Below are 12,773 nucleotides of genomic sequence, written 5' to 3' on the forward strand. Positions count from 1 at the left end.
ACTTTTTACATTTTCCATAAATTTCACCTGAAAGCCAAATATCCCTAACTTTTTGTGAGAAGTGTATATATTATATATATATATATATATATATATATATATATATATATATATATCATCATTAAACAATGAAAGATGTTATGTTGACTAAGGAAACTGTTGCCCTGGCATGTTATCCTTCAAGCCAGATGTTGACCATGCTATTCATGAGCTAGTTCTTAAGTAAGACCATTTTGATGACATGTTGGCACATCTTGTGGTGCAACTGTTGTGTGTGTGTGTCTGGTCTTGCAGGAGAGACAAGTTGGAGACTATCAATAATTAAAACAAACAAACAAACAAACAAAAAACACTACTTTGCTCTTAACCCAGAAAACTGTTTGATTAGTAGCCACTGCCCAGCTGTCTGTTTGCTCTAGCCCATTTGCAGCACAACCATTAGAAAAAGTAAAAGTCCAACTGATGCTGCTAATTTTTGCATGTCCCTCCTCGTGGAAATAAGCAAGAAGTGCATATACACAATGCCTCTTCAAATTCGGCAAGCAGAGGGCTGTCTACTCATGGCGTGCTCACTGATAAACCACAGCATTTTGATTAATTACAAGAAAGACGCAGGGTCTTTTCGAGAGCTTTCGTTCGCGCTGTGCCTACACCGTGCGTCTTATGTGAATGTGGGAAGTGAAACACGAATTCAGCCCTTCTGCCAGAAAAGAATAAATTAAACCAACGCAGATGGTGTTTAAAATGTAGCTTTCGAAATCCCCCTTGTGATGTCGCTTGCAGTCACCGTGGCTGTGTAGCCAGCCTCGCACTGGGCACACGTAGGGCCTGGGAACGCGCACTACGGCACGTTTTGCTTTCCAAGGCAAATCGAGAGACAAATTCAATAGATCTGCACGGGAAAACAGATAAAAACAAAAGGTAGTAGCCGTTACAGCTGCCCGGGGTTTACTGAACACGGTGTCGTCCGGATCTAGCCACACAACATGGACAAATGCCTTCTGCTGGTGGAAAGCTGTGAGATGTTGCAGAAATCTAAATATGGGCATGGAAGTGAAACGTCATTGCGCTGGCCTTGCAGATTAAAAAAATGGAAAGAACGCACTGACGTAAGAGCCCTGACGTATAGTTAACCTTGGCAACATACGGAACAATAAATAGAGGCAGTGGAGGTGCAGGAAAAAGACCACTATCCATTATGCGAGCTAATTTTAGACTTTAGTTTTTACTGACTTTTGAATACCGCTGCAACTGCTCTTCAAAATCACTGTTAACTGTTATAAAGACATTACAGTTACAGTTGCAACACAGTGTTTGTATCTGTGTGTGTGTGTGTGTGTGTGTGTGTGTAAGAGAGAGGGAGATGACACAAAAGCTGAATTTAAATAGTGCTATTATTTATTTACACATTTTTACAAACGACATTCAACAAGTTCAGCTTTTTACTCTTTCTGTAAAAAAATAAATTGAAATTTCATAAATTAAAAGCCACTAATGTTTTCACAGAAAACTTCATAATACTCAAGATAGACCACTCAGACCATGGTTAGACAAAGCACAACCAGTTTTAAACACCACAAACAGCTCACAATATACTCTTACATTCCATCAACCAGAAGAGAAACTGGGGTCAAGATAACTATTGCTCTGAACACACAGCAACACTACAACAACTTTTGTTATCTAGCACCATTAAATCAAATATTAACTTATTATTTGTAAACTCAAAAAACGACTAGGTGTTATTAGTTGAAACATGCTTTCGACTTGCTACATAGTTGTAATAGGCAAGTATAGATAAAGGCAAATAAAATCATACATAGTTTGTTTTCTGGTACTAGTACAAGTCCATTCCATAGCCCTGTGATCTGCACATCTATGTCATATGTCAAGTAAATGTGCTTTTATAGGAAGTACTGTTGTTTTGGAAGAGTCTTTAAAGGGCTAGCAGGGTTGGGGAGCTGAGTGAGTCGGAGGACTGGTCATTGCTGCTGCTCCCTCTCCTGTGGGCCACGCCGCAGGTGGGGAAGGTCTCGGCCTCGGGATAGGTGAACACGAAGGAAGACGTGTAGGTGGTACAAGCCGGGGTGCAGGTGACCACAGGTGTGCACAGAGGCTCAAAGTCAGTGCCGTTGGCGGAGGTGTAGAGGGGCTCCCAGTCCTGAGAGGTGTACAGGGAGCTGGACAGGTCAACCTCTGGCACCGACCGTGCCGTCTCCATCTCTGTCTTGGCCAGCAGGTCCAGGGACTCCTCCAGGGCGGAGGCGTCCAGGTCGGTCATTTTGACCGTGCTGTCGGACACTGTGGTGGTGGAGAGGGCCGAGCTGCTGGAGAAGAGGGAGTTGGACGGGGTGGAGAAGATTGACTGGCTGGGGGCGATGGCAGCAGAGGCTTGTGAGATGGAGGCCTGGGGCTGAGAGGACACCTCTGCCGAGATGCAAGAGTGCGATGGGGAAACGGAGGCCACAGGGAATGTAGTGTCTGCCTCTGAGGGGATTTTGCAGATGGGTTGGTGGGCGGCCAGGATGAACTCCAGCCTCTCCTTCTCCTTCAGAAGGTTGGCAATGTCATTCTGAAGGTTCGACTTCTCGTCCTCCAGCTGATCAGTTTCCTATGAAAGCGAGAAAAATGGAGAAAATGGCATTAATTTGGCTGTTGGTCAATTTTTGTTATTAGCACTGGCAAGAAATGTTTTATGATGCATGATATGGTATATCTGTGAAATACTTACAGCTTGGAGGGTGTCAGTAAGCTCACGCCTCCTGTTGCGGCATTTTGCTGCAGCCTGCTTGTTTCGCTCTCTGCGAATTCTTCTCTTCTCCTCCTCTTCAGGTGAAATCTGCACAAAAAATAAGACAAAATTAAGTCCCAAGCTCTTTGGCTATCCAAAGGTAATTCATCAGTTGCAATGCAGGTGTTACTACTTGTTATGTAACACTTGGAAGAGTCTGATCAGGTGGTAATTACCTGCTCCACTCTGGTCCTCTTGTTTAGGCTGTGAGCCTTGGATGCTGAGGATCTCATGGTTGGCCTAGAGTAAGCTGGGCTGGGGCTGGAGCTGTAGGGGTGAGCTCTGTTTGAGGGGGCCACTGAGGACACCAAAGGCTGGACCATCCACTGCAGATCTGGGCTGGTAGAGATGGCTGTGACGGTGGGGATGAAGGAGGCACTTGATGCTGTCAGGTCAGTGAAATCCTGGAGGGGAATGAAGCCAGAGCATCATGAGTACTTTGAGTATATATTAAGGAAGGGATGGGGAGGTGGGGGGTTGCAGGATACATATGAATGAAGCAGGCGGTCTATAAAAAGATGGAGTGATTATAAATATCCATGTGATGTCAGCTATGACGCTACACTTTTTTCTCTGGAGTTTCCAGGTAAATGAAGATTGCCTTGCAGCGTTGCAGAGCCAGACAATATTAAGCTCAGGCTGCGTATCTTTTTTTTTTCACTCATTTATTTATATATTTTATTTGTCAGTCAGCCCATATTTCAAACTATGTATGCACTGGTATTTAACGTAGTTATGTAATTAATTAGTAATTATGTAATTCGTAGTATAAGCTTGCTATGTTTTCAATACCAAGCAACAAAGTGAGACAGGCTCGGTAATATTACATTGTACGCTTTAAATAAGGCTTTATTGTAGACTGGACATACCTGAGACTGGGGGGACCCCATGCTGGAGTAAGATCCGGCTGGTGACGGGTAGTATCCCAGGTTATCGCCGGCTGGGGAAGCGGTGCTGCAGCGGGAGGAAGAGTCGCAGTCCGCGTTGAAAGCGGTGAACATCATCGTTTCCAAAAAGGCAAGATGAAGAAGACGAAGAAAAAACTAGATCCGAACAAACTCTACTAAGGCGGAGGTGAACTTCTGAGGAAATCCCTTTAGTAGGTTTGCCAGAGGCTCCTGAACGCTGCTGCCGGTGTGCAGTGATTGCTTTCTGCTAGTCGTTGTATAGTTGCTCAAAGTTTGACTGCCAACTCTGAAGGCTCGAGCAGCTTTTATATGGTGCGGGAGGACGGGCTCGTGACGTCGGCGAGGGAAGTGCCTCTCAGCCGACCGTCCGAAGAAGAAAAACACCTTAAAAACAAACACTCCCGCACTTCTGATGCTATCTATCGCGCCTACGTTATTAAAACACAACTAAAGTCATGTACCGATCGTCACTTGGTTATGTTTAATCGCTCCCAGCTAACGTTTTGAAAACAATCCAAACCCACTGTCAAGAAATGGAATATTCCAGAAACGGGATCCCCAGTACGTCATTTTCCAAATATGGTGCATCCTGTGAAGGGCGGTCCTTGCTGGGAAATGGAAGATCCGAGGATTGGCCGACAGCGACATGACGTTATGTAAGACAACAAACACAGAGGCTGTTGTGAGAAATGAAGAAGTGGGGTAATGGTCAATAAAGGAACAGCCTCAACCAAAGTACAACAAAAAGTAAATTTACACATGCCGAGTTCTTGATTTTGGTGCCAGTATACTATTTGTATCGAACAAATGGGTCAAAGTGAATGTCAGTTGATGCTGATTTAAAAATCTGCTCCAGTGTTATTGCATGCAAAGGTTGCATACATTTGTTTAATGAAGCAGCCAATGGTGGAACAAAACTCTATAACCTATATATAAACTCATTACCATGGGGATGAATGTGTTTGTCAGTTAGTCAGAAAAATCCTTTATTAAAATTGTCAGTTTACATACATCTAACCTAATTTTTGTTTTAAACACTATTACTTTCAAGAAGCTCAACGAAATAGGCCATGCATTTATTTATAGCAGCAAACCGACTAACTAGAACTAACAACAACAACAATAATAATAACACAGGCCTACTACTACTACTACTACTAATTATAATAAGGTAGATTTATATTACAATATCGGGATTAGAGAAGCTGATGCAGGTTGAATTTGTGTGACAGTTAGGCCTAATGCAGCCATTATAAGACATATGTGGTGTCCCTCAGAGAGACTCTGTACCTGTTCACTCATTGTAAGGTGCTTTGTTTTATGAGACAGCTACACATGCCTAAACTTCCCTAAGATAATTTCTTTAGATGCATCAAAGGATGAGTGGAAACATGTTTTAAAATGGATGCAGGTAAGGTGATACAGGAGTGTAGCCAGTCTGGGCATGTGCCAAAATGGTTTAATACTCAAACACGTTCAGAACACTGTGTGTCCCAACAAGATCTGTGCAGCCAGTTCACTTTACGTGTGCGCCGTGCCCTCAGGCAGCCTTTGTACCTTTGTGTGCAATCCAAGGAGAGGTGTGTCTAGATGTAGGGCAAGCTGGTGTGTTGTGTACTTTTCCATGGTAATTGCTTGCCATCAAACCTCAGCCTACCTTGTTCGCAGAGGTCTTCCCCATGGTTGTTTATACACAGTGTTGGGATCCCCAGGCCCTCCCCTTGGTGATTTACACAACAGGCTAATCTCAGAGCTGCAGCTTTGAGATGTCCATTCAAGCCCTACACACATCAGGCTGCAATTCAAATTAGCCCAGGCCAAATATTTTCTTGAGTTGCCGATCAAGTTCAGCGAATACACTGTTTGACATGATACCAATCTTTTACCTCAAGGTCTTTTTAACATAAACACACAAGGTCAAGGAAGGAGGAATCTTAAAGCATCCTCATCTAAGATTGCTGGTTTAGTACAAATATAATGGAATAATGGTTAAATTAAATTATTCCCCAAATTCTTAAGGGACCCCTGGAAACTTCAAGGACCCCTCTAGGCTATTTAATAAACCACTGCTCTAATCAAGTTATTTATTCAAAATAATAGAGGATTATTTTCAGCAAGGGTTACAGTAAAGTAATTATGTCTCATTGTATAACACACATTAATATGAGAAAAGAGAAGAAAAGAAAAAACAGAGGATCAGCTACAGACTGTTTGCCAGCCAGAGGGCTCAGAACTTGTTTCCCGCGTTCATGTTTTGTTGAACATTCCTCGTCGCCATAGCAACACTCCACCCCTTCGCGTTAGTGACGTTCCTCGGTTTGCATAGCGCCGAAGATTGTTTATGTTTTGAACATGTATCACTCGTCATGGGAAAAAAATGACCCTACTGTCTGGTCTCAGACAATAGCCGCTCAACGCGCCGTTACCATGGTAACCCTTTAATGACCAGGCGCAAACCTTACAGATGTTTTTCCCCAACACTCTTCATCACAAACAACTTTACGCCATTGATTTTTGGCCCTTTTTAATTGATGTTTTATATATGGTACAAATAGATAATAGATCATTATAACGGGTTACATCTGCAATAGTTAACACCTCGTAAATTTTCAATTAATCGAGTCTAGTAGCTTCTAGAAAATACTCCAATCATTTCTCTAAGTTCTCGAAAGACCTGGACCAGTGAGTTTCCAGGTGCCAAGGGAAGGCTGAGGAGTGAGATCTCTTCGCTTTTTGCTACTCTCCGCTCGGCTCTCTCCGCGCTGTCTGTGGAGCGACGGAATGAAATTGGAAACCATGCAGATGCAGCTAATTTGCCTAGTGACCTGTTTGGGTAGTTTGTTTGGCAGGAGCAGCAGACTATACAACGTAGCACACTCTGTCTCTTCCTATATGATTATGTTGTTACAGACTTGCAAATCAGATATGATCTAATTTGCAAACACACAAAGCCCAAGTTTTGACTACCTTATGGCCTAAACTAGGCTCTTTAGAGTTAAATTGTGATATCATTTCCAGTCAGTGATCATGAAGACAAACAAGGATTATGATTTAGTAAATTGAGGAAAGTTGAATTAGAGGCCCTCTTCTTTCCCTCAGGTCTAATTTAAGCTACCACATCAGATTAATACTACTTACTAAGATCCAGCAGACCTATATTTCATTTCCTTATTGTTTATATGCAGGCAAATGAGTAAATTATATATTATGCAAGTGAACAAGAGGATAAACGATCGCAAGTTTAGTTGTTTTATTCGCCACCAAATCCCACACATTTAAGGTTATGGCGCTTTCTAGCTGATTTATGGTTCTTAACAATGGACCTTGTAAAAAATCACAATGATAAATCATCACAGTGAATAGGTCGTTTGAATGGAGACTACACAGTAACCTGTATTAATCTCTCTGCCTAATTTACATGACCTTTGATCAGTGATGTCATCTGGTCTAAAAATACACGCTCCGCCGTTTCCCACATTCATGCTTTAGTTGTTTTGATGAAAACGGGTCTTTGAGTTCGAGTGAGTTGTGTCTGTCGCCTAATTATGTCCAGCCTCTGAACCCTCTGGTTTTGAGCGACGGCTGAATAGGCCTAAGCGACCACCTAATGATGTGCCAGTAAATGACCCCACAGAGGCTGTGACTGCCGGGAAGCAGCAGAGAGCGCAGCCCCTCTTTGAAGGTGGGGGGAGGCCCCCTCTATTCACGACCCATCACTTTCACTTGAGAGGATCTGTGAGGTCATCTGAAAGCTAAATATAGTGTATTTCTTATCGGGGGGACCGAAACGGATGTGGGAATAATGATCTGACAGCAGATAGGTCTGGTGAACTGCATATCACCAGACTGTTTAATGTTTAACACCGAAAGTGATAAATAATATTAATAATAAAAAGTGACTCTCGTTAAACAAACTACCATAAATTAAGCTTAAGAAGAAGTTAGGGAAATCAATAATTGTGTTGTTTTCCTCCCTCTAACACACCATTCTCATGCGTCCAACAGATGGAAAATATAGACATAGGGCCTACATAGCCTAAATGTATACCAAAAGGACTCTTGTCCGCCTAAAAAGACACTAGTCCTCCTATTCCACAATCAAAAGGGTACACGGGTCAGCTGAACTTAGGTGAATGAATGTTATTAGCCTGCTCTACAGCCGCCACAGTCCTAAAAGCACAGTTTGTGCCTATTCCGGACAAAAGCTTTGCATGACGAGCATTCCTCTCAGCGTATGTTGGAGTCTCTGTAGTGTTTGGGTGGACCACACAGCCACTTGCGCTGAGCCTGTCTGCGCTCTCTGTGCGGCACATTGCGCCCATGTTAACCGGAAACACCATATATGGTCGGACCGGTCTTCTTGGTGATTGGACGCTTTACTACAACGACAAGTCTGTTGCTGGAGCCCTATCCATATGCAGAGACAGGTGATGTGCAATACATCCTACATGAATAGCATTGTCTAGCTCATACTTTGTGACTGATGTGATGGGATACACATATAAAGATGCTCAGTGCATGGCATCATACAGCAAATCGATAAGCAGGGGCTGCTGTTGTGTGGTAGCCTCGTTGAGTCTGACGGCTAGAGGCTATTCACCCACCAGCTGCACTGCTGACTAGTGTGTTTTCTGCTGCAAGGACATTTCAGTTGGTCTGATTTTAGAAGCATCTCGATATAGCAATGTATTCTATATTACATATTATGAATCTGAGCTGACATAAAGGGAACGTAATGTACATGATGCAGATGCTGCATACATAAAATGACGTGGTTCATTCATAAGGCACTGGGCACTTCTTGAAGGGGGGGACCAGGGGGGCATCCTACGTGACTGCCATTTCATCATATTTAAGTAAAACAATATTTTTTTCCAAAATAAAAAATGTTGTATTCTATATGATCAGCAGTTTTAAATGTTTAAGTGTTCTATTTGAAGACACGCGATCGCTTCTCTGTACCTCTCACAGGACCCTCTCCGTCTCTGAAATGGTTCAGTCTCACCACACAGATTTCATTCATAAAATTCCAGCTCACTATAAAAGGCGGGCCTCTCCATTATCTGCACAGTTACCATTTATGCACCCGGCAAATGGAATATAGGCCTACAAGTGGGCGTCATATGTGTTAGATTTTCTCTTTTGCAAAAAATATATATATGTAGCCTAGATCTTGTATAGATTTTTTGTGCAGTGATTTTTATTATTATTATTTTTTGATGAAAACATGCATCCAGACTCCAACCCTGAATACGACTCGTCGTCCAGCTGCAGCACAGCATCGCCTGGCGGGGACACCCCTGGGTGCAGCCAGCATCCTCCTGACTCGCTTTGTAGCGCATCATCAATGGACAGTACCAAGGTATAAGCGGATATAATGCCATACATGAAAAAACTGAACGTAACAGGAAATGTAGCAGGGTAATTCATGCACAAGCCCGCTGTGATAGTATATAGAGGTTATGCTCTGTTATGACAAATTCTTTACATATATATCCAAGTGCATTCCATAGATATTCCCGGACAGAATTACTGTCCCATGCTTTAAATGACGGTTGTCTGACTGTCGAGCAGAAAATGCGCAAGCTCCACATTACAATCTGTGATAGGGAAATCTGTGAGGATATCATTTACTTTTTGCAGATATGTCTTGGTCGTGACCTTTCAACATAGACTGATGATGATGATGATGATGATGGTGATGGCGATGGTAGTGATGCTGTTGATGATGATGATGATGGTTGTGCTGGTATTGAAAATGAATGAAGACGTCAGGATTAGCTTTTTTTGAAGGATTCATAGATAATTCAGTATTGATTTTGTCGTGTTTTTTTTTTTCTTTGTGGCATTTCTCACCCAAATGAGTGATGTAACATTTAAGCACATGTAAAGGTCACCCATAAACGTGGCTGCTCATTCATACTGATCAGCCAAGTTAAATTAGTGTTTGCATGTGTGTGTGTGTGTGTGTGTGTGTGTGTGTGTGGGCTGTGCATGGGTCTTCCAGGATTCTGAGTCCAGTGCAGCAGACTCCTTTGTTCCGACGGTGACTGCAATCTCAAGCTCGCCGGATCTGAGGTGGATGGTGCAGCCGACAGTCATCACATCTGTCTCCCCCTCATCCAGCCGTGCAAAGCCTAAAGCTCACGGCGCTATCCAGTCGTCTTCCCCGGCAGGCGCTTGCAAGGCGCAGCCCGTCAGCAGGAAAGGGCAGAAAGATCAGGTAGGCTACTTCCACGCACAATTTTTTATTATCATCATTATTTATTTATGTTTTTACTATTGTTTATTACTTCTAAAATAGCGTTGCAACAGTGTTATTACTTTGCTTGTGAGGAACTGTTATTTTATGTTATAGACTAATCTTTCCTATCAGTCAATCAGTCAAATCAATCCCTCAATCAATAGGCTAAGTTTGTTTTAGTTCAGTAATCGTAAAACTATGCCTCGTCTCACGTTCGAATCTCAATTTGTCCTCCTCTTTCACACAACCCGAGCCTAGATAGGTAATTGGACGTAAACGTGACATAACGGAATTATCGCGATTTTTGAATGTGATTTTTTTTTTTCGCTGTGTACGGAAAAGTTATGCAACATTAAGTATCACGAAGTACTGCCCCCACGGAAGTAATCAGAGATCAGTTTGATTTGATTAATGAGAATATTTTTTTTTTTTTTTTTTTTGAGGGGGAGAGTGTGTGTCTGGGGGAGGGAGGGTGGGGTGGGGGTGTTACTGAATGGATGGGAAGATGCATAGCCTAAAATGCGCGTTCACGTGGCTGCATAGCGTGCCAGTGGTGCAGCATTTTAACGCCTGGACTGAATCAAGGAGTCTGCACCGACAATATTTCTCAGCACACTGCGACGGGGAAAGATTATTTTCTTGGCAAGTGAATTTGTCTTGAAGAGCCAAATGCTGATATGGCAAGAATCTCCAGGATGCTGCATTTAAATAGCTTTTTTGTGTGATTGATTTCAGCCTTCCAAAGAGGAGGAGGAAAGGAAGAGGATCAGAAGGGAGAGGAATAAAATTGCTGCAGCAAAGTGTCGCAATAGACGGAGGGAGCTCACAGACACTTTGCAAGCTGTAAGTACACTGTTGTATGAAATCATAAGGAATATTCACAGCTAAGAGCATATATGGGATGTCACTTATCATTTCAGATCACAAGAGATGTAGCAGAGCTGACTGGGGAGCACCACAGGGCAGCAGTCCTCCCATGCCTCCTCATGCCAAGCCTTATTTCTTATTTTGTCCTTCCTCCCCCTCCAGGAGACTGACAAGCTTGAAGAGGAGAAGGCTGCCCTACAGACGGAGATAGCTGATCTCCTTAAAGAGAAGGAGCGACTCGAGCAAATATTGGTCTCCCACAAACCATCCTGTAAACTACCTAACGATGATGAAGAGGAGGAGGAAGATGATGTTGACACCATGCTACAGGACCCCCCAGCCTCCCCGCAGCTGCTCTCCATGTTAGAGAATGGGAAAACTCCTGAGAGCAACACAGCAATCGCAGAGAGCCCCATCACTCAAGAGATGGACAGTGTCCCTTGTATCTCGGCAGCAGCCATTTTGGGGAATTCCAACATCCTCCTGTGTGCAAGTGCAGAAGAAGAGCCTCTGGAGGACCTGAAGGGAGATGACCTGGATGACTTGGTCCCCAGCCTGGAGATGGCAGTGGCGGCTGAAACAGCCGCATCAGTCCCCGACATAGACCTCGGCGGCCCCTTCTGCGTCTCAGACTGGGAAACCCTGTACAAGTCAGTGGCCAACGACCTTGAGTCTCTGAGTACGCCCGTCATGTCTTCCAGCCCCACTTGTAGCAATCTCCGCACGGTGTTCTCCTTTAATTACTCTGAGATTGATTCCTTGGCTGAAGGTTGTGAGAGCCTCAAAGGCGGCCTTGGTGCATCTGAGTTCATGAAAGATAGTCTTAACTCCCCAACACTCCTGGCCTTGTGAATGCAAAAAAACAAAAACAAAAAATAACAAAACAACAACAACAAAAAATGAGTTATGCAACAATTGGACATAACTGTACATGGTTTGAAACCAGCCAAAAAGCTATGGTCTTTCTCCAATAACCTTTTGTAGTGTAAGTTGTGATGTTGTGTAAACCTGAACATGGAGGTTTGTGTAGATGACATGTTTTCTGTGGCTGTACTAGGGTCAACTTCTTCCACACCTATGGTGCAAGGGCAGATCATTCTCTGGAATGGAGATTTTGTGCTAGTAGCCTATCAAAATGCATGCAAATACAAATCAGTCATAATCTAGGAGGTTGTATCTTTTTAGTATTTTTTTCATTCCCTAATGTTATGTGAAATTAAACTGTGCTCGATATGTGTACATACTGTTAACAAAATTGTGCTGTAACAAGTGAATAGCAGGGTTACTAATGTGTAGCTAAGTGTATCATTTTGCTGTATGGTGTCCCCTGACTTGACATTTATTTTCAAGTTTTCCATGAAAACATCATGCCATGTATTTTATCAAGATGTATTTTATGACATAGTTTATTTTTTTACTTATAAAAAACAATGACTTTGTTGATCAGATGCCAAAAAATATATCTATATAAAGCTGGAAATAAAAAGAGATATTAATCACATGCTACTTACTGCTGTTCTCACTGAATTGGTACCGTTTATGGTTTCAGATCAAATGTTTATGGTTTTAAATCTTGTACGCGAGAAGCATGCAGATGCCACTTTGTGATTGGATGCCTTTGCAGTTGCATAACCAGCAGAGCGGCTGTCCCGAAAGAAAGCGTGCTGGTTTTTAATGAGCCGGAGCAAAAAGAGCGAGTTAATCATTTATTCATAGTTCATCGTTCCAGTTTTCTCACGGTCAAGGGAATCTGATTCCACAGCGCAGAGCGTGCAGTGCGTGCGTCAGGACGCGCCTGCCGTACCCGTTTTCACTCCCTTGACCATATTTGGCAAATGCAGTTGTTTTGTTTCCATGGAGACGGTGTCATATTTCGGGCTGGAAGGTTTTACCGGAAAAAGACGAAGCTGGGGCTCGAGCGTCGTGTTGACGGAGACACACACACACACACACACACACACAC

The 12,773-nt window shown here is 43.0% G+C and overlaps 2 protein-coding genes across 2 annotated transcripts; one reads left to right on the plus strand and one right to left on the minus strand.

Annotated features, from left to right (window-relative positions):
• Nucleotides 1-1,376: 1,376 nt before the first annotated feature.
• fosab (v-fos FBJ murine osteosarcoma viral oncogene homolog Ab) lies at nucleotides 1,377-3,965 on the minus strand. Its single transcript, XM_030047748.1, has 4 exons — nucleotides 3,661-3,965; nucleotides 2,968-3,195; nucleotides 2,732-2,839; nucleotides 1,377-2,611 (listed from the first exon to the last, which is right to left on the minus strand). The coding sequence occupies exons 1-4, from the start codon at nucleotides 3,793-3,795 to the stop codon at nucleotides 1,937-1,939; spliced, it is 1,146 nt and encodes a 381-aa protein (XP_029903608.1). The 5' UTR covers nucleotides 3,796-3,965; the 3' UTR covers nucleotides 1,377-1,936.
• A 5,438-nt stretch (nucleotides 3,966-9,403) lies between these two features.
• On the plus strand, nucleotides 9,404-12,279 carry LOC115356236 (proto-oncogene c-Fos). Its single transcript, XM_030047322.1, has 4 exons — nucleotides 9,404-9,448; nucleotides 9,707-9,922; nucleotides 10,679-10,786; nucleotides 10,973-12,279. The coding sequence occupies exons 1-4, from the start codon at nucleotides 9,407-9,409 to the stop codon at nucleotides 11,660-11,662; spliced, it is 1,056 nt and encodes a 351-aa protein (XP_029903182.1). The 5' UTR covers nucleotides 9,404-9,406; the 3' UTR covers nucleotides 11,663-12,279.
• Nucleotides 12,280-12,773: the final 494 nt, after the last annotated feature.

This window comes from Myripristis murdjan, chromosome 24, assembly GCF_902150065.1.
Source record: "Myripristis murdjan chromosome 24, fMyrMur1.1, whole genome shotgun sequence".
NCBI lineage: Eukaryota > Metazoa > Chordata > Actinopteri > Holocentriformes > Holocentridae > Myripristis > Myripristis murdjan.